At 47.8% G+C, this 21328-nt stretch overlaps 1 protein-coding gene, 1 long non-coding RNA gene and 2 other non-coding genes across 4 annotated transcripts; 1 reads left to right on the top strand and 3 right to left on the bottom strand.

Annotated features, from left to right (window-relative positions):
• Positions 1-1547: 1547 nt before the first annotated feature.
• sh3tc1 (SH3 domain and tetratricopeptide repeats 1) lies at positions 1548-20125 on the top strand. Its single transcript, XM_030338044.1, has 19 exons — positions 1548-2059; positions 2427-2498; positions 3954-4084; positions 4548-4653; positions 4834-4977; positions 6597-6795; positions 7117-7193; positions 7716-7911; positions 8298-8428; positions 8827-8868; positions 9317-10729; positions 10955-11095; positions 11639-11860; positions 15164-15344; positions 16082-16232; positions 16782-16904; positions 17428-17578; positions 18223-18419; positions 19043-20125. Exons 1-19 carry the CDS (start codon positions 1927-1929, stop codon positions 19274-19276), a joined length of 4044 nt encoding a protein of 1347 aa, XP_030193904.1. The 5' UTR covers positions 1548-1926; the 3' UTR covers positions 19277-20125.
• LOC115529537 (uncharacterized) lies at positions 2429-3960 on the bottom strand. Its single transcript, XR_003973573.1, has 3 exons — positions 3410-3960; positions 2639-2744; positions 2429-2521 (listed from the first exon to the last, which is right to left on the bottom strand). It is a non-coding gene; the product is annotated as an uncharacterized LOC115529537 (long non-coding RNA).
• trnan-guu (transfer RNA asparagine (anticodon GUU)) lies at positions 5593-5666 on the bottom strand. Its single transcript has one exon. It is a non-coding gene; the product is annotated as a tRNA-Asn (tRNA).
• On the bottom strand, positions 6049-6121 carry trnak-cuu (transfer RNA lysine (anticodon CUU)). Its single transcript has one exon. It is a non-coding gene; the product is annotated as a tRNA-Lys (tRNA).
• Positions 20126-21328: the final 1203 nt, after the last annotated feature.

Genomic DNA, 21328 nt, shown 5'->3' with positions numbered 1-21328 from the left:
GGCGGCTCGCCAATCCAGTCTCGTGTTTTCTGTTTCGGAGCAGCGTTAGCCAATCACAGAGTGAGATTTTCGTTGTGCGGGAAAATCGCTCCATGCATTTTTGGACGTTGTTATTGTTTATATGCAGTTTGCAAGGCACATATTTTAAGGCTAACTTCAGATAACTGTCATTATATAGTTCAGTATTAAATTGTACTTTCACTGATGTGAACATGTTGACCATCAATTCTGGGTCTACTATCGGTTCGTATATGAATGCCATCACAATATTTAGAAATAACTAAATGAGTTGTGATATAGGCATCCTTAATGGTAATGTAATATTGCTCAGTAATAAATGATGAAGTGAACCGAAGTTTCTAAATTAAATGGGTCAGAGAATTAAGGTTTACAACATTCTCTCTCTCACGCTCTCTCTCTCTCTCTCTCTCTCTCTCTCTCTCTCTCTCTCTCTCTCTCTCTCTCTCGCTCTCTCTCTCTCTCTCTCTCTCTCTCTCTCTCTCTCTGAATTGATCTCAGATTTGGTTTACATGAAAGCTTACATTGAACACATGCATTGTTTAAATTTAATCACAGTCCCACAGTAAATATTAAAGTTACCATGACATGATGTTTTTTGTTGAATATCCCGATGACTTTCTCTGTAATCCTAAAATAATTCCTTTTGTTTATTTCCCTGTGTGATGATACTTTACTCCACTTTTATAATAATAATACACTCCACGAGTGTAAAAGGAGAGTTGTAAAATGAGTAAGGGGGGGGGGGGTATTTAGTAATCGCTTTGTTCCCATTCACAAACAGAGTGGATGACTATACTCAGACCGATTGGGATACTGATCCCACCCCAGACCACCCCATGTGGCTATCGAAAAGCACAGAGCCCAATTCGTCATGCATAGGCCTAAGTATCCATGAGAAAGGTGAGGACCCAGCCCAATAGCCATGCAGATTAGCAGCAGATCTGTCTCAGCAATTACTCATTGTCTGACAATGAACACGACAGGGTATACAAGTGCTGCACAATTATATATGTAAGACACACAAGAGGCAATAATATATTATTTACATACAGCCCGATAAACTTTGTGTTTGGGTTGTGTGTGTGTGTGTGTGTGTGTGTGTGTGTGTGTGTGTGTGTGTGTGTGTGTGTGTGTGTGTGTGTGTGTGTGTGTGTGTGTGTGTGTGTGTGTGTGTGTGTGGGGGGGGTTTGTGTGGGTGGGGTTGTGTGTGTGGGGCTGTGTGTGTGGGGTTGTGTGTGGTTGTGGGGTTGTGTGTGTGTGTGGGGTTGCGTGGATCTAGAAAGGGGGTTCCAGGCAAGTCTTGTCCGATTCCGTGACCACCGAAACTGCAGATTCTTTCGAAACCCCAGAACACGAAAACACCACATGAGGGAAGGAAGTGCTGAGTATGTCCATGGAAGATGTGCACGCACACACGCAGGCACGCACGCACACACGCAGGCACGCACGCACACACACACACGCGCGCGCGCGCACACGAACACAACCCCCCTCACATAAAGGGTAGGATAAGTTTAAGGTCCCTGTCACGTATTCGCTTAAATGCATAAAATATAACTGTTTTTTAATTCATAGAAAACTAACCAGCCAATGACCCCATCACGTTCGCGCTGACATTTGTTTGTTTTTTCAAAAGGAAGAAGTTTATTTGTTCAGTCAGCGATTATTAACCTGGAAGAAGGCGTCATCCACATAGGCGATTTTGGTGCGTATTGGGCACTGTCAGTTTGGTGGCTGCAGAGCGCAATCACCAACCGGAGATTTACCTAGACCGATATCCTTTCCGTCATTCATTTTTCTCGCTCTGTACCAATGTTCTGGTCCATTTTGATCGAGAGGAGTTCACTGCCCTCCGGAGACGCGTGACATCGCTGTTAAGACAGTTGACGGCAGATCGCCTCCTCCATGTCGACTACTAAGCCGAGGAACGGTGTTGGGGTCCACCCGGACCGCAGAAACATGCCTGTAGACGACCACCAGAGACACACCGAGCTCCCCATGAGGAGGGGGACGCTGGCCACCCAAAGGAAGACACTCGGTAGGTACTTGGATGTGGAATCAGTACTCTGAAGAGGGTGGGTCAAGTCTAAGGACCGAGACATTTTCTGTCTCGGTCCTGTGTTGTCAACTCTTATTCAATGAATATTTAAGTTACTAGATCAGTGGTATGTCAGTGGTGTTTATAATTGAGCAGTTTATCCTTCTCCGTTTTAAATGTTGATATAAGGGTTGTATTTGGGTTAGGGTTAGGGTTAGGGTTAGTATTTGGGGTGACAGGGGGAGAGAGACAGTCAGACCAAAACAAAGCTCTGAACAAACACTATGCCCTCCGTCGTCATTTGTTCTCTGTCGATATTTATGTTGCCTATTTATTCATCGGTAAAGACGTGTGTAATATTCCTCAGAGCGCGGTCTCTCCAGGGATACTGGAAGCATGCTGAGGAGCTCCTGCTTAGACGAGGACAGCTTACCAACAGGTAGGCCTCGTCATTTCTAAAACCTGGAATATAAAATACAAAAATGTAGATGCAAACATAGTGCTATTGGGCCTTAAGCAGTCTGCAACATCACTGCTAAAAAAAACACATAAAAAGCATTTATTTCCATGTAAGCATACCTTCTTTCTTGATGGGCCTCTATTGTCTTTATATGGCCAGCATGGGTTCACAGAACCTCTGAATTCATTACCACCGCGTACCAAACATGCAAAGCTGCTGGTAAAGCTGCAATGCCAGGAGCACATATTAGCCAATGAGATCCCTCCGTTGTGACAGTACATATGGAGGTCTGGAAAGACAGCACACTGCAACACTTGCGCTGACATACTCATGCTGTTGACAGGGTGTTCCTACAAGCAGGACTCTCTGTTTTAGTTTCGGCCTGATGTCTTGTTAGAATGTGATGGATATTCTTGATCTTGTCAGTGTCAATCAATCTGTTGTGTGATACGATGAGTGAATGAAGTGATCAGCTGATCTCTGCGTAAGATATACCACATATCCAGACTGCCTGTGACATTTAAATTCATAAGTGGACTATCATTTGTCCAAACAAGGTCATTCATGTGCCACTGTGCCAGGTGTCAATAGGGAAGCCTGAATACAATTTTGGCACAAAACACTAATTTGGTGTATTTTCAACGATAAACAAAGACCAAAGGTGATAGCATTAGATAAATACACCTATAAATACACTTGAAAAGCATCTTACAACAAAAGCAGCAACAGCACATCCCAGTATTGTACATTATACACACTACACACTTTTAGTGTCACAGGCTCCTATGACACGACAGCATTTTCACGGAGGTAACAATGAATCATGTGGGAAATCATGTGAGGAGGGTTGCAAACGTTTGATACCTTGAACCTGTACAGTGGCCGCATACCTGAGTTATTCATTAAGCGCGCTGCTCCTTTCGCTGTGTCAGATAGTGGCTCCCGGTCCCGGTGGGGTAAGCAAGGTGACCAGCCGACGTCATCTACGACGCTAACTTCAGCCAATGAGCTGGTGTATCATAAAACAAAACATAGAGCCATCGTCGAAGGAAGGAAATCTTTTTTTTGTGCCCTCACAGGCTCTGATCTCCACGACCACACCTCCCCGTTAAAAGCATATTTACACTGACTTATATACCATAGGTCTATCGGTTATTCAATAAAGTAATATTTTCGTTTATATGAACACCGTTAGTAAGTCATGAACAGCATTAGTCATTTATTACCAGACAATTTAAAAGTGATAGAACCGTTAGTTAATGCCTTAACTCACGTTAATGAATGGTTGAAGATTGTATCATTGTTGTAAAGTGTTACCATTTATTTGAGTAAAGTTGGAACATGACCCCCCTCCCCCGGAAAAAACAAACCATAAACCAAGCGCTCCTTGCTCTGTGTGCTTTGATTGGTGTGACTGCTGTGCTGTGGGCTCAGCTCTGCCCATGCTGCTGACCATGGTGGAGGGCCCCGGCAGACTTCCTGTGGATGAGGACACACAGGAAGTGCTGAGAGGGAAGCTTCGCCTTCTGCAACCTGACAGCCCAGAGGTCATCGCTCTGTTCACGGTATGACCGCGGGGGTGCATGCACACACACACACAGATAGAAGCACACACACACACACACACACACACACACACACACACACACACACACACACACACACACACACACACACACACACACACACACACACACACACACAGGCATGCGCACACAGACAGAAACAAAGCTCCATATGCGCACACATACACACACACACACACACACACACACACACACACACACACACACACACACACACACACACACCCAGATGTGCACATAAACACACACATAATCACACACACAGGGACAGCGACATATGCACAGATAATCATATGACCCGACACAAACATTTTAGTTTACAGACACCAGGCATAGACGCATATACAGTTATATGTATTGCATGTAAATAATGACCAAGTGAAAAAACCTTTTTCCTACTTCTTAATGTGACTCATTGTCACATATTTTCTCATCTCTCCAGGAGCTGTCGTCTCACATCCACTCCATTAGCAGTGAAGAAAATACGATATTGCTGATGTTCAAAACATTTGAGGAGATATGGAAGTTTACAACATATTACTCATTAGGTAAGAAAAGATTTCCTTCAATCGTAAAAAATTGTTACCTGCTAAATATGTCATTATTTGTTATTGTTTTACTACAGGAATACATCTAATACATAATGCCTGATTGAAAAGCTCATACGGCTTCTTTATTCTCCTCTCCCTCCCCTGCCCTCTCTCTCCTCGGTCCTTGGTGACGGTCAGGCTTTCTGGACCAGTGCATGGAGAGTCTCTTATTCGACCAGAAGTTCTGGATCCAGTCCCTGGACCGGGACGACCTGGGCATCGAGGTGTCAGTGCCTGAGGACTCCCTTCATCTCATGGTCAAAGGTCTCCTGATGCAGGAAGGTGGGTAGAGGAGACGCACACTCCCATTGGACAAGGCTCTGACTAATTCCTGCCACCCAACACTCTGTTGACGTGTTATAATGCAGTATTGATAGCGTACTACTATCTACTAAATTCCCCACTGATAAATCACATATGATTTAAATCCTAGGGCCCCCTCCCTTTCAGTCCCCCCTGAATAATCTCCTTTCAACCCTTAACCTCATCTCTGAGCGTATGTAATCTCCTGGGTTCTGGAAAGGGGACAGGGGGGGGAGCCACCCTTAAGAACAAGCTTTCCTCTCCCTGTGCCCCCTTAAATGTCGATTGGTAGAAAAAGATAGCAAAATATGGCTTTTGAGAAGAAAACAATTTCCATGTTATGATCGTAAGACAAGGTGAAATGGATCATATCTAAGCTCCTAAATACTTCCAATTCCTAGAGAGCACTTTAGCCTGCTAGCTCTTCTTTCAGACACTCCGTACTCAAGTCAACGGAAGTACATGGTTGGACGGGAAACGACTCAGCCGTTCTATCAAATCTACTCTTGGAAACACAGTTGATTTTTACACCTAACAAAGGTCAAAGATTTGGGCCGTTGCCTAGCTTGACCTAGTGTTCAGTAAAAAGTAGCTCGTCCCTGGGTGGGCTTGAACCACCAACCTTTCGATTAACAGTCGAACGCGCTAACCAATTGCGCCACAGAGACTTTCGTCTGAGTTCACATGAGTCTTGTAAAAAGGAGAACATGTCTGCATGTCAGCTATGGCTAAGTTTGCAATAAATGAATCTCACTCAACCATTGAAACAGTCAATGGCAATGAGATTGTATTATACCCTGGTATGCTAGATTACCATCTAAGGAGAATAACCATGCTTTCAAAGTCACGTTATATTGCTTATTCGTCCTTTCAAATTATCAACACTTTTATGGTTTGCCGCCACAAACCGTAGTTGCAGCTTATTTTCAATCTGTCTAGCTGACTCCATATCAATGCAAAATGCAGCAGCTCGATCACGCAACCCGCTGACATTTAGTGTGGCTCTATGATCGCACAGAACCAAGAACAGGCTAGGTTAAATAAACATAGCGCCCAACGTGGGGCTCGAACCCACGACCCTGAGATTAAGAGTCTCATGCTCTACCGACTGAGCTAGCCGGGCTTACAACATACAGTACCAGACAACATTAAAAAAAAAAAAAAAAAAACCTGTGCGTTAAATCACCTGGACTGGTTGTAGCCAAATACACAAACCACAAGGAGGGAACACATCATGGAAGAGAGACACAGGCAGAATCAACCAGCACTGACCCAACAGACAGCAGTTACGGGATTTAAGTACTAAGGAACACAGGAAGGAACACAGGTGTGTCCCTTATTGTTATACCTGAATTAGTTATCCACACAGGCTAACGAGAGGCCCTTCATGCAGGCTGGGTCAGGGGTAGGTTATTGGATGCCTCTGGTCCCAATATAGTGCACTCTCTTCTATAAACTAAAATTGCACATTCACATTTATATCAAATCAAAGCTTCTGTTCAGTCAAAAGAAATCAATTACCAAGGGTATTTCGAAGGAGTAATAACGTAAAGTAGGGTTAATAAAGTACCGCTGTGTGTTCCTCCCGGCTCTGACAGGCTCCTTCTTCGCCAGCTGCTCCTCCAACCAGATCTTTGACAGCTCCACCTGCGGAGGGGACCTGTACCTGGAGCAGGGGGACGTGGCCCAGTTCGAGCCCCCCATCCTGGGCTCGGGCTGGAGCGTGCTGTCCCTGAACGACGGAGCCAGGGGGACCACACAGAAACCCGCACTAGAGCCCCTCATCCCTTTCTATCAGTACGTGTAGTGTGTAGTGTGTAGTGTGTAGTGTGTGTGTGTGTGTGTGTGTGTGTGTGTGTGTGTGTGTGTGTGTTTGTGTGTGTGTGCTATTTTCTAACAACCAATACAAAATTCTTTACAATAGTAAGACGTAGTAATTGTAAGACTCACTCTAGTACCAGAAAAGTGTATCAACTTCAGTGTGGAAGATGAGATTGTGGTTTAAAGGTGGACATTGCAGCAAAATCGAAATAAGTTAACATTTATAGCTCCGGAATTGTAACCAGGGTTGACACAGAGTGGACGTTTTCTACCCCCCCCCCTCCCCCCCTCCCACAGATGGTTTCTTAAGTCCTGCCCGGAGAACGTTCTGGTGGGCGGTGGGAAGCCGGTCTGCAACTTTCCCCTTCGCTTCGGTAGGTGGGGTCGCAAAGATAACACCTTGTTGTTCATACACAACCATACCTTTTTGTTCGATCCACGCAATGTTACCTGGCCCAGAGCCACTTCATACACACGAGTGCACACACTGACCCCCGCATTGAGCTTCCCACTTGACAAGTTATATATCGCAAGTGTTGAACCTTGGATGGCTGTAGGGACTGACACATGGGGAAAGAGAGGAATAGCGTCATCCTGAAGCGTCATCCACCATCAACTCATCCACTAGCAATCCACAGATTGTGTGACGTAGAGGCCTCTCCATCCTGACAAACAATGTTGACCAAATCCTGAGTGCTATCAACTCCACGAGGAGAGGCAGAGCGGAACAGAAAAAAGAGTTTACACCAACTATAATCGCAGAAGAAGAAGGAAATCACTGCAACCGGACCTCCATTACTTTGTACAGGTTGTCCCTCTCTACCTTCTCCACCCCCCCCCCCCTCACATCTCTCTCTCTCTCCGTCCTGGGCCTGTTCCCCCCTCCTCCCCCACAGCCCGGGGGACCTGTCGGGCCCTCACAGAGTACCACGGCCAGGGCCCGGACGAGCTCAGCCTGGCGGCCGGGGAGCGCGTCGCCGTGGTGGGGCGCCTGGTGTCCGGGTTCGAGTGGTTCCTGGGGAGGGCGGAGGCCACGGGAGCGCTGGGGTTGGTGCAGACGGCCCTGGTGGAGCCGACGGATAACCTTTGTGAGTAAGTGTTGATCTCGAACGGGGATTACGTCTGCATGGATTCAGGCCTGGAAACACAGGGAGATGTTTTTGTTATTTTGAATGTTTTTTGCAGTGCTTGTCTTTGCCTTTGAAATCATTGAAAGTGTGAATGGTTCCCGACACACTTTTGTGCGTCAAGTATTTCCTAAATGTAATTTATCCAGATAATGGAGTAATTAAAAAGAGCAATGAGCTCACCCAATTGCAGGGTTTAAATAGGACTTAAGTAATGTTGGCCTTAAAGGACATTTCCAACAAAAGGCACGTGAAAGAAAGTCATTCACTGCCAGATTTCCGACAACACCTATACTGAATAAGTGTTCTCGGGTATATACAAAACAACGTTTTAAAATGTCATATTTACAGGTCAACAGATATCTACTTGGACGCAGAGGAAAGGAGCTTCTTCTGCTTCAAAGAGGAGTCCATCATCCAGGAGACCACCGCGTTGCTGAAGAAGAACTCTCAGAGTGACATCGGCTACGTCTACAAACTTGGTAGGACGGAAATCCCCCTGATACGGTGTGAAACTAAACTGTGAGGGTTTTTAACACGAGCCAACTGTAAGCGACATTGAAAGCAGAACTTAAGGGGGTAACCACCCAAATCAAACCACAACCTCCCAAAATAAATGATTGCACCTGTTTCTGGCCCTCTGTGTGGGAGCAGGCGCTGTTTTCATGATCAACAACGATTGGAATAACCTGTTTTCTACCATCGGCTGATTTAAGTGCTCTTTAATTATATTGGCTGCTAGAAAGCCCAGTTGTTTTCAGATTACGTTAACATTTAGTTTGCCTAAAAGCATATTTAAAACATGTTCCTTGATACTTTAAAGAGTAAAAAAATAACTTTGAATGACCCAATAATTATTTTTATGCTTCCATCTTCTCAGATTTGATTCCCCAGCAAGATGGTGTGAAATTGGCCAAACAAAGTAAGTCTTGTTTCCCTTGCTGCTTCTCTGTGCTTATCTGGCGTTTCAATATCTTCATATAAAATGCCCCTCTATTATCCGAGGTCTCCGAGGGGCCAAACTGACAGACCCGAACCAAAATTGTCTCTGGACATTTCTTTCAATAAATGCTATCCTAATAGACTGAGGTCAAAATGGCAGAAAGACCATCATTGAACAACAGCGGTAAAATAATGGTATCTGACCTGGAACCAATTTGCCATAATAAGATGCGGGCCCTAACTCGTACAGGTCATAGGTCGGGGTCTGGAATCCTAGGGTTCAGGTAAACCTGTCGACCTCTACTTCATAGCATAGGATAAGAATAGAATAGACTTTATTTGTCATTATGCAGTAGATTCAGTGATAGTAGTAAATGATAATCATATTCCATTATCAAGTTACACAGTCTAACCCCCGTCAACGACAGGAAGTTCACTGGAGCTCGTCGACGCGGACGCTCGCCTGGAGTTAAAAGCCAACATGGAGAGGATCCTGGCGCCATGCCGGGCGCCATCACCCCACCGCGGGACGCAAAGTGAAACCGAGAGCGCCGCTGACCCCGTCCTTCGGGCTCCGCCCCCCTCGCCCCCTCCCGAGGCGCCGTGCTTCACGGTCCACGCGCCCGTCGAAGGAACCCCGGACGGCGAGCTCTTCACCCCCCTCCTCTCCTTCCTGGAGGGCGCCCCCTACAGGCGGGAGTTCGCCGTCCTCTACGGTGCCACCGCCGACCTCCTCTCCTCCTCGCTCTTCGCGGGCCACGCCGACGAAGACGCGCTGGTCGCCTTCCTGAGCGTCGCCCGGGAGACGGCCCGCAAGCGCCGGCTCCACTGGGCCCAGAGCCGCGCGTGCTTCCTGCTGGGCCTGCAGTGCGCCGGGAGGTCAAAGTTCAGCCAGGCGCGGGTGTACCTGGAGGAGGCGCTCGCCGTGCCCAAGGAGGCCTTCGCCGACGTGAGGCTGCTGGCCGCGCTCTACGCCAACCTGGCCCACATCCACCTCCTCCAGAAGAACGCCGAGAAGTACGTCGCCGCGGCGGAGCGCCTGGCGGCGGCCGCCATGGCCCTGCCGGAGTGCGTGGCGAGCGCCAAGGACCACGTCGCGGCGCTCCAGTACGCCCTGAGGAAGGCGGTGCTCACTCGGAACAAGATGGCGGAGGCGCGCGCTTGCTTCGTGCTCGCCAAGTGTCACCGTCTCCGGGGCGAGGACGAGGCCACCCTGCCCTACGTGGAGAGGCTCCTGGAGCTGTCCGCGGCGGCGGCGGCGGCGGAGGAGGGGGGGTCCGACGGCGTCCCCCCCAGCCGCGTGTGCCTCGGCCTGGGGAGGATCTACGGCGCGCTGGGCCGGCCCCTCCTCAGCGTGTGTGCGGCGAGGAGGGCGGCGTCGGAGCCCGCCGCCACGCTGGGCGACTGCCTGGGCGCGCTCGCGCTGGTGCTGGAGAGACGGGACGAGGTCTCGTGGCTGGGGGGCGGGGAGGGGGCGCTCCCGTGTCACGCCGTGACGTACCTACGCCGCGCCCTGGCGTTGGGCGAGGGGCCGAGGGGGGACGGCGGGGAGGAGGAGGGGGAGGGGGAGGGGGAGAGGCACGCGCTGAGTCACGCGCTCACGCTCTGCCTCTCCGGGCTGCTCCAGAGGCACGGGATGGACGGCCACGCCGTCCGCGTCGTGCGCGCCTTCGTCGACCGCCGGCGCCGCGCCCCGGGCCTGGCCGCGGGGGAGGGCCGCAGCACCCTGGTGTGGCTGGCCTGGCTCTGCATCCGCGACGGGCAGGAGGACGCCGCGCTGGACGTGCTGGACGCCATCATGCAGTCCCCCCCGTCGGAGCACGCCGCCACCCCTCAGGACGGTCGGTCTTTGTCGTCCATTTTAATTTTGGTTCCGTTTGGTTGAAATTGTTATTTGTTTTTCTTTTTTTTTGCATTTTTTGCGTCTAAGATGTGAAACGACTGTTCTCGAAATTGTGTATTTGAGTTTAGTGCAATTAGCCACGTCTTGTGCTTTATACAAATCAAACAATATTTGACTGAGGAAAAAAAAATCGTAAACTAATACCCTGGATGTGCACGTGAAGGCCTGGTCCTCAACATGCGAGGCATCGCGCTGCGGCGCCAGGGCCACCTGCAGAGGGCAGCAGAGAGCTACCGGGCGGCCGACGACATCTGCGAGGAGTTCGACGACATGTCCAACTGGGCCGTGTGTCAGGCCAACTTCGGTACACCTTCGCATGCTTACGTTTGTGTGTTCTTATCGAGAGCGAGGCATATACGCCCGTGTGTTAACGGTAGATAAGAATCACTGACGATATGTTGTTTGCATGACCTTAAGACCTCTAAAGAAGAAAAGGTTTTATTAGCTGTGTTCTTGTGGCAATAATGAGCCCATATCTTTATGTACATATTAAGTTCCATTTTGCAGATATGGCCAACCTTGAAGATTTTGATACAGACACAGACACAGGCACACACAAACACGCACGCACGTACGCAGGCACACACACACACACGCACGTACGCAGGCACACACACACACACACACACACACACACACACACACACACACACACACACACACACACACACACACACACACACACACACACACGGAGATAGACAGACAGGCACTTAAACACTAACTATCACCATCATCGCATTAGCAGCAAGACATGTCATCACGTAAAACATCCAACCATCCCAACACCTGCTCTGTGACTCTTTCTGCCTCTGCCGATCCATCCGTTTTTTTTCATCCTCTACAGGGCTGTTGTGTCTGAAGGCCGGGGCGAAGACCCTGGCGGAGAGGCACCTGACCCGGGCCCTGGAGCTCTTCTCTGGCCTGGAGCAGGAGGGGCCGGGGCTGCAGCTGGTGCACGTGCTGCTGGAGCTGGGGCGGCACTACCTGGAGCAGGGCCGGCTGCGCTACGGCCAGGGCTGCCTCGAGTGGGCTCTGCTGCTGGCCATCAAGGCCGGCCTGGCCGATTGTACGTGTGTAAAGTCCTGGGGTCCTCCAGCTGGGCTTCTCAGGGCTTAGTTATGGTTCCACGTCGACGCAACACAATGACCCCGGAGTCGCCTCGATGCAGTCGGGAACCTGTTTTGTGTTCTGTGTCGGGTTTCAGTGAGCGGACCAATCAAAGCCCCCGCTGCTGCGTCAGGCCGCGCCTCGACGCAAGGTCACAATTTTTTGGGAGGCTCACGTCAGGCCCTTGTGGTGGACGCAAGGGGGGTTCGCAAGGACGTAAGGGGTCTGTAAGCCCCTTGCGTTGTGTCGACGTGGAACCAAGCCTTAACTAAGCCTTTACTGAAGCTCACCTCCTCTGCCTTTGGATGGTTGAATAGATAGGGAGCGGTGGATAGGAAATTTCTGGCTACAGGTCTTGGTTTTTCATGATGAAGATCTCCACTCTGGACATTTGAAATATGCTAGCCCAGCCGTTCTCAATCTGTGGTACGCGTACCACTGGTGGTACGCGAGCGCCCTCTAGTGGTACGCGGAGTATGAACGATTTTTTGAAGCAATTTTTTGAAGTTGAAGCAACCGTTAAAAAAAAAATCTGGGATGGGCGTGGGGAATCGATAACTCGAGTACTACTCGTTACAAATGAACTCGGTTGGTGGACAGGCAAACTCGAGTTTGCATACACACAAACAAACAAAGTTTTCTGAAGCAAATGTATCAATTTTCTGTGCGGCGCCACTTACGCATGCCGTGGGCACAAAGCAAATTAAATGTATCCATTTCTGTGTGGCGCGTTCCGTGCCGTGTGCAGGCACGCCAGAATTCAAAAAGTTAAGAGATGGCGGTTAAAGCAAAGCGCAGCGAAGAATTGAAATAGGCCTACTTTAAAGAAATAGGAGATCATAAGGTGAAATGTAAAATATGCCAAGCGAAATCGAGCTACCAGAGTAGCTACTAGGCCTACAAGTACTAGGCGGCAACATATGCTCCGTCCTGAAACACAACGGTGAGTTCGGGAAAGCAGACCCGCAGCAACCAAGTGTGTCGGCTATTTTAACCGCCGCAAGACGCAGCCGTAATCCCGGCCGTGTAGAGAAGATCACAACGCGTAATTCATAGTCCATTTGCTGCCGTTTTATTTGCAGCTTTAAATTATTTTCAATGGTTAGGCTACTTGTTTCGTTTTAGTTTTTTTTAAACTGTTACAGGCCTTGGTTCGACGTGATTTAAATTGTGAGACGCATAGGCCTATTTATTTTTGTAAGGAAAATGTGTTTTGAACGTTTGCAAAAATAAATAATGAATACTCTGATAACGCTGACTGTTTTGATGGAGAATAAGCATTGCATGTTTGGTTGGTAATATTGCCGTTCATCATCAGGCCTATTCCTGCTGCAGATGCGTTGCATTCTAAAAATAGATTTGATTAAACGAGTACTCGATCTCGATTGATCCTCGAGGATTTCCTTCGATCACTCGAGTTTACTCGTGCCCATACCCATCATATGCAATCATCTTAAACCTGCATTGACTAACTGCTGTGACGACGAGTAGGGGAAGCAACATTTTTGCAAAATCGTCCTGTGACGAGACGTTGAAAGTCTGCTTTCAGAGGCCAGACATTTCTGGACTTTTGGATGCAGCGACGCAGCGAATATCCTGCGCTTTCAGACAAGGCTGTGCGCTTTCTCATTCCATTTGCGACCAGGCTTCTCTTGGTCGCAAATGGTCGCAAATAAGAGCGATGACTACTGTCATGTCATCGCTCTTAATTTATCCCCAAAAACGCAGCTGATCGGACACATCACACGATTCGGAGGCATGCATCACATTTAAGGATTTTAAAAACTGATTCTTATTATTTTTTTAAAAAAATGCATTCGGAAGAGAAGGGAGACTAGCGTTGCTCACGGGTTGGAATGAAAGGGAGAAAAGGGGACAGAGTTGCCTGCGGAAGCGATGTCTGAGATGCAGAGACTGCTTCTCGCTACCAGTGTCAGTTTCGTACGGTGTGGAATGAGAGCTCGGGAAGGCACTATTGCGCAAGTACGACTGCGTGCTTGCGCAATAGCATACTGCCCGAGAATGCAGTATCGCTGTCAAATCTGTCCCTGGGAAAAGTAACGTTGCTTGCGCCGAATTGAAAAAGGAAACCGCTATAATGAAATGGCGGTAATATTTCCACATTAATTGATAAAATAACAGGGGATGGGAAGGGGGGATGGCTGTTTCAGAAGGGGGATGATTTTGATCATTTTAATTCCAAAGGGGGATGCCATCCCCCCTCAACTTGTGTGCTGGAAGCAGGTTGGATACTGAACCCAAGTCTGAGGCTAAAGCTAACCTCAATCGACCCAGACATCACACCCCTCCCACTAAGCATGTTAGGCCTAATTTTCAATGTGTGCCTGAGTACATTCTCCTTCAAACCTAAACATAGTTTATATTCTGACCTTATGGCACTTACTGCAGTATTTTTTAATACAGAATACGTTGTTTTTCTATGATACACTTGTTCTTACTCATGATAGTTTGATTACAGTGTTATCGCAGTACACATGATTTCTCTCTTTGCTGCGCATGATTACTTATAACAGGATTGTTTGACTCCAGTATTTAAATATTCATGTTCAATTCTTTGAATGTTTTGATGCAGTACAATTTACCTCACATGATTGGTTGACTGCAGTTGTTAAAATTAATATTCAGTGCTCTGAATGCTTTAATACAGTATACTTGTTAATAACCTCACTAGATTGACTGGTATGTTATATGCCAGATGATATCCCCATTTGCTGGGTAGCCCTATTGAGGCAGTTGTTCAATTGTTAGTATTATCCCGTTGCAAGTGTTTAAATACAATACATGAGTTATAGACAGTTGGTTGCTTCAGTCAAGTCAAGTTATGTGAATAATAAATCGTGTTATTAATATTAATGCCTTCTGTGTAAACTCTATGTAGTTATAGGCCTACGCACTTTATTTTAATTCCGGTGGTACTTGGAGAGCCAAATCATTTCTAAGGTGGTACTCATGGTAAAAAGTTTGAGAACCACTGTGCTAGCCTATAACACCAAAATTACACATGATAAATGCTTGCAAGAGATAGACAGTATGATGGTTAGTCATCAAGTTGTGACACTTTATAATAACATTTAGTCGTAGCAGGTCAATCAAAAGCCAATGAAAGTCAATGAAAACATAAATTTGTTGATAATATGTGCTCCGCCTATCCATGACTTATGTGACTGGATTTTATAAAGTGTTACCCATTAAGTTAGTCAGCTGACTCAGCAGAGCGATGTCTTTTTGTTTCCCCCGACAGGCCATCTCACAGCCACGCAGCAGCTGTGCCGTCTGTATGGAGAGGTCCGCCCCGACCAGGCGCGGTGCATCGTCTACAATGAACACCAGCTCCCCCTGCTGGCCGCCCAGGGGGACCGCAGCCGTGAGGGGGACGTTCTGCAGGCCATCAGCGAGCAGTACCTTTCTCTGGGCACAGCTAAGTATGTGTGTGTTATTTTAGTGTGTGTGTGTGTGTGCGTGTTCTCATTTCGTCTTAGCCAAACATCCCAAAATATGTTGGGTGCTCTTGATGTTGATAATGAAAGTGTGCCAAGATCAAAACGTAAGAAAAAAAGGGATGACTAATGAAATCAATGAATCCAGATATTGCATAACATCATACATCATAGAATGGAATTCAAGATATTTCTCCCCCTTGTCTGCCAAACAGTGTCCCCTCCAACTTCTGTAAAACATGAAGTTGTCCACTCCAATATAAATAACACACGCATGAACTTGGCGGGTTATACCTCTATGCCTCTTTTCAGAGTAACGGCCTAAAACTGACTCATATATCATGAGCCGCTATTAACGGCTGTGTGTCTGTTACAGCAGATCGTTTGGTAAACGTTGGTGATACTATCGTTGTGCACTTCTTCGACTTCCCTCATGCATGTGCGGCAGCTGTTCAGGAGACAGAGCGGGTTGGAACTGGTAACTGGAAGGTTGCTAGTTCGATCCCGGGCTCCTCTTAGCTCCTAGAGTGTCGAGGTGTCCATGCGCGAGACACCTCACCCTGACTGCTCCCGACGAGCTGGCGGTCGCCCTGCGCGGTTGACTCCGCCGTCGGTGTGCGAACGAAGGGTTGTGATTCGCTCTGGATAAAACCGTCAGCAAAATCCCCTTAATGTAAATGTGTGAGTCGCCATGTTTTTATGCATGTACTGACGTCGTTCAGGGCGTACCGGGTGGCGCTGGACTGCACCAAGAGGAGCCTGGGTATCTTCATCGACCTGGGCCAGCGCGAGCAGGAGGCCTACGCGTGGCTTCAGGCGGGGAAGATCTACCACATGCTGGGCCAGAAGGAGCTGGTGGACCTGTACATACAGGTCGGTTCAAAGGCAACTTTATTCATAGTGCGCTTAAAGGACGAAACAGGAGGTCAGGACGGTAAAACAACGCCACAGGAAGTGGGGATGATATCAGTGAGGTAGGGGCGCTAGCTCAGCTGTTTATAGCTAGCAGAGGTTGGAGGGATATCAAGAAGCTTAAGGCGGGCCTGTTGGATAGTGAAACATGCATTTGTCAATGATGAGCAATACCACAATTTGTTAATTCGATTTCTATTGCAAGAAAATGACAGATTTTATCTGGTATTTTGTTTTTTTTCTGACCCGTTTTTCCTGCGAAAATGTCCTACAGTAACTTCCAGATAATCTGAAGACATAGCTATAAGAACATCGTTAATTAAGGAGGGGTTATGAGCTAAGAAGAGTTTAACGAGATAACTTTTCTTAACTTAAAAAAAATAAGCCAAGCAGTGCTTCTAAAAAAAAAAAAACGCGTCTAAGGTTAACCCTGACACACCCACCTCCTTTTATGGTCTCCTTGTGACCTTCCTGTGGTCCTCCTCTGTGTTTGTGTGATCCTGGTCCCAGGTGGCCCAGGACGTGGGCCTGATCACAGGGGACACCGGCTTCGTCCTGGCTCTCCTGGAGGCGGCCGGGGACATCTTCCACAACAGCTCCCAGGACCGAGACAAGGCCGTCTGCTTCTACCGGGTATGGTGCCCGCCTGGCCATGTGAATGTGTTTCGGTCGCTGGCGGTTACCACAGTATGTAAACCCCATTGGAGCCAGGAATAGCACTTTTTGCGGGATTAAAGGATGATCGGTTGACATTTTAATTAATGTCCGGTGATGGCACATCCCCGTACAAAACAATCTCGTTTTCTAAGGAACAACAATAGCAACAATAGCAATACAGGTCACGTTTAAACAGGGTGTTTTTGTGTGTGTGTGTGTGTGTGTGTGTGTGTGTGTGTGTGTGTGTGTGTGTGTGTGTGTGTGTGTGTGTGTGCGTGCGTGTGTGCGTGCGTGCGTGCGTGTGTGTGTGTGTTTGAAAAAGGAGGTTTTTCCCAGTTCAGAAAAAACACCACTTAACTTAATCAAACCATAATCATCCTCCTCAATGGCTGAGCTCGTTACCATAGTAACACAGGAGGCGCCACCACCAGCCCCTCCTCTCTCGGGGATCCAGAGCAGAGTGTTGACGGGTGCGTGGTGTCGCCCCGCCGTCCCTCAGGACCGCGCCCTGCCCATCGCCCTGAAGACGGGCAGCGAGGCCAGTCGTCTGCGGCTCTGCCACAAGCTAGTGGACCTGCTGCTCAGCCTCCGTCGCCACGACGACGCCGTGGAGTTCGCCCAGACCGCGCTGGACATCAGCATCACTCTGGGTGAGCGGGGGGGCGTGGTCGCACTTTGAAAACGTTTGTAATGACGAGTGTACAACAAGCGACACTTACTATTGATTATGGTTCAAGCTAGGGTAGGCAATTTGGAGAAGTATGCAAGAGTTTTTGAAAGTTCTTCGATTTTGAAAGTTTCCAACTGAAATAATCCCATCCGTCACTTCCTGCCTTCCTCCAAACTCACCCCCCCAAAAACATGTGGCTAGCTCGCTAGCTTTAGCGATAGGTCTGCCCGGCCTTGTGAACGACTACGGTCATGAGCAATGCACTCACGCACAGGTAGAATGATAGGACAGGCTTATTATGGGCCTGCGACAGCGGCAGATACTGAGTGTTTTAAATATTTTTTTTCAAAGCAAAGAGAATTACAACAAATATGACAAAAAACGCTTCTTAAATACATTGTCTACCCTAGCTTTAGATAAAATGTAAATAACACACACACGCAAACGCTCATACACACATAAGAGATACCATGAAGGCACCTTGCATGGGGGAGAGGGTGTCCAGGGAGGAATCTAACCCCAAACCCATGGTACCGAAACATCCCATTCAAGTTGTGAGAAATCAGTTTTAAGGTAAAAAAAAAAAAAAAAAACCCTCCCCCAAACCCCCTCCCCCAATCCCAGAGGAGCGTCTGAGCGAGAGGGTGGCGTACCACCGCCTGGCCACCATCTACCAGCACCTGGGCCAGTGGGAGCTGGCCGAGCACCACTACCTGAAGGCCCTGGCCCTCTGCCCGGCGCCCCTGCAGTTTGACGAGGAGACCCTGTACTACGCCAGGGTGTACCAGACGCTGGGCGACATCATCTTCTACGACCTGAAGGTGACGGAGGGGGGGGTTTGTTGTGTTTTTTTGGGGTGGTGTTATATGCGTCTGAAAAAACAAAAAGCAAACGTGAAATGGAATGATTGTTTTTTTGGGGGGCCGGGGGGGGGGGGGGGGGGGGGGGGGGGGGTATATTGCTCCACCCTGCTTTGCTACGCCCAAGTTCATTCTCATTGGCCGCTCCACCTCTGACCTCCGATCCCCGGGGACTTTGCACCAAAGAGGAGGAAAGTTCCACTGTTTATTTATTATGTGTGTGTGTGTGTGTGTGTGTGTTTGTGGGTGTGGGTGTGTGTGTGTGTGTGTGTGTGTGTGTGTGTGTGTGTGTGTGTGTGTGGGTGTGGGTGTGGGTGTCTGTGTGTGTGAGTGAGTGAGCGAGCAAGGGGATGCACTGAAAATTTAAAGTACAGCTCACTGCAACGCAATACGCCACCACCTCTACAAATATTTTGAATACAACCAGCGTTATCGAATACATTTCACTAAAATGAAGTATTGCTGACAGATTCAGAAACCAGACCCTCCCCTCATCCACAAAAACACTTTACACTTTCGATGTCCTCAAACACCGCGACCTTTAACCCCCTCCTGGACCTCTGTTTGACCTTTGACCCCCGAAGGACCCCCACGACGCGGCCGGCTACTACCACCTGGCGCTGGCGGCCGCCATGGACTTGGGCAACAAGCGCGCGCAGCTGCGTCTGTGCACGCGGCTCGCCACCATCTACCACAACTACCTGGTGGACCGCCAGCTGTCGCTGTGCTTCTACCAGCGGGCGCGCGCCTTCGCCACCGAGCTCAACGTGCGCAGGGTGGACATCTCGGCGTCGCAGCGTCAGATCTCGCGCCGGTGATGGCGAGTGGTGTGATGTGCGGCCCGGGCACCGGGAGCTAATCATTTTTTCGTACGTATGGATGGCGCCTTTTTTCGCCTCTGATTCGCCTCTGATTGGTTAGAAGGGCTCTCCTCCGATTGGTTATGGTTAGGGTTAGGGTTGGAGTTAGTGTTAGGGATATCACTAACCCTAACCCTAAACCTAACCATAAGCCTAACCCTAACCCTAAACTACCCCAAACAGCTAAGACTAATCGAAGCATGATCTAAAGGAGAGCCCTTCTGACCAATATGAGGCAAAAAAGGTGGTACTTACCCCTACCCTCTTACGAAAAAAGGATTGGCTAGCGGGGACATGCAGAAATCGCGTGTGTTGTGATACTGCAGTGTTATTTTTGGACGTTAGCGATTTTTTCGGTCTGTAACGGTGAAGTGATGGAGGAGTCGTAATGTGGTTGTATGAATGTGTGTTCTGGTCTTCTGTTCAATTTATAATGGTTTATAATGCATCAAATATGAATCAAAACAATCAGGTTATGGACCGCGAGATATTGGCTGTCAATGATTACTGCATTCAGTCATTATTGCAAGCTGTGCAGGGGAGGAACATGAACAACTTGTGGCACTTTAAAAGAGCAACCAAACTCAAAACGGTTTGGTTTGTTAATCCTGCAACTCACATCCAGGAATACAATTCTAAAAGAAAAAAACTGGATTTGTGTTCAACAACTTTTCAACACGTAAATGTAAATGTTTGTTAAATTGAGTTCAAATCTTACTGAACGTTGAAACGATGATTTTTGTTGTTTTGTTGTTGATTTTTGTGTGTACTCTGATAATAAAAAAAAAAGCTGACCAGTGAATCAAAGTCAAAGAGTTACATCTTTGAATGGAGAAAAACAGAGCGGGTCACTGCAGAAACCAAACATTAACTACAGCCTGCAATGATAGATGAAGATGTGGAACCAAGTGGAGGGAGAGAGAGAGAGACCGAGAGAGGGCGAGAGGGAGTAGGAGAGGGCGAGAGGGAGTAGGAGAGAGAGAGAGAGAGAGAGAGAGAGAGAGAGAGAGAGAGAGAGAGAGAGAGAGAGAGAGAGAGAGAGAGAGAGAGAGAGAGAGAGAGAGAGAGGGGGAGAGAGAGAGGGGGAGAGAGAATGAGAGAGAGAGAGTTGTTTTCCAGATGGAAGGGTAGAGACAGATTGAGGGAGATGGTAAAAATGCAGCAGACCGTAATAAATTGGATACCGTTTTGTGGTTTTTGGCTCCCTGATCTCAACAAATTCTCACCAGATTGAGGAAAATATGCGCGTGTGTGTGTGGGTCCATTTTTGCGCAATTTATGTCTACATGACAGCTCAATGATGTATGCACTGTTGATATGTTATTACTCGTCCACAATTTCAACACCCTATACCTGAAATTACCACAAATTATTTTCAATTTACTCCTCTGCGTCAAACTATTCCTAATAACTCTGTTTCTGTTTTTCTATTTTGTTCACGGTCAATGCACACAAACTTCCGCATCATTATATTGTGTTATATTGTGACAGCGGCCAGAGTATTTTTTTATCTACAGAGAAACACTTGCAATATTTGAATATATTTCATGAAGTAGGCCTTTTAATTCACAACAAAAAGATCCCTATGTTTTACACGCCTTCACGTACGGTTTACAGATCAAACATGTGTGTTTGGATCCGATCTCTGTGAAAACCGTGCATATTTTCAGAAGTTAAGAGAATGGTGTACCATTCTCTTAACTTCTTAAAATATGCACGCTTCAAAACGTTGAGGGCTATTGCGTAACGTCTGACCACAGTACAAATAAATATTGCAAACTGCCGCCTCGCTCCATTAACCCCAGGATAATAACTCGTGTGTCTCCTTCAACTGTAACCAGTGATTGACGACGCTATTGAAAATATACAGTTCCACGGTAGGGTGAAATACTCGACAAGACATCCCCCCCCCCAAAAAGCTTTTTATGGCTACACAAACCTGGGCTGCCTTTCATCCGTGGTAGACACAGACACAGCCCAGCTAACACACACGTGTGTGTGTGTGTGTGT

The sequence above is a fragment of the Gadus morhua genome, chromosome 17 (assembly GCF_902167405.1).
Source record: "Gadus morhua chromosome 17, gadMor3.0, whole genome shotgun sequence".
NCBI classification, from domain to species: Eukaryota; Metazoa; Chordata; class Actinopteri; order Gadiformes; family Gadidae; genus Gadus; species Gadus morhua.
The sequence above is the reverse complement of the archived record's forward strand: the minus strand, read 5'-3'. Positions and strand labels throughout refer to the sequence as shown.

Coding starts and splice junctions, on each gene's coding strand:
- sh3tc1 (XM_030338044.1), top strand. CDS start 1,927: ATGTCGACTACTAAGCCGAGGAACGGTGTTGGGGTCCACCCGGACCGC. Junction 7,912..8,297: donor CCGACGGATAACCTTTGTGA/GTAAGTGTTGAT, acceptor TCATATTTACAG/GTCAACAGATATCTACTTGG. Junction 10,730..10,954: donor CGCCGCCACCCCTCAGGACG/GTCGGTCTTTGT, acceptor GTGCACGTGAAG/GCCTGGTCCTCAACATGCGA.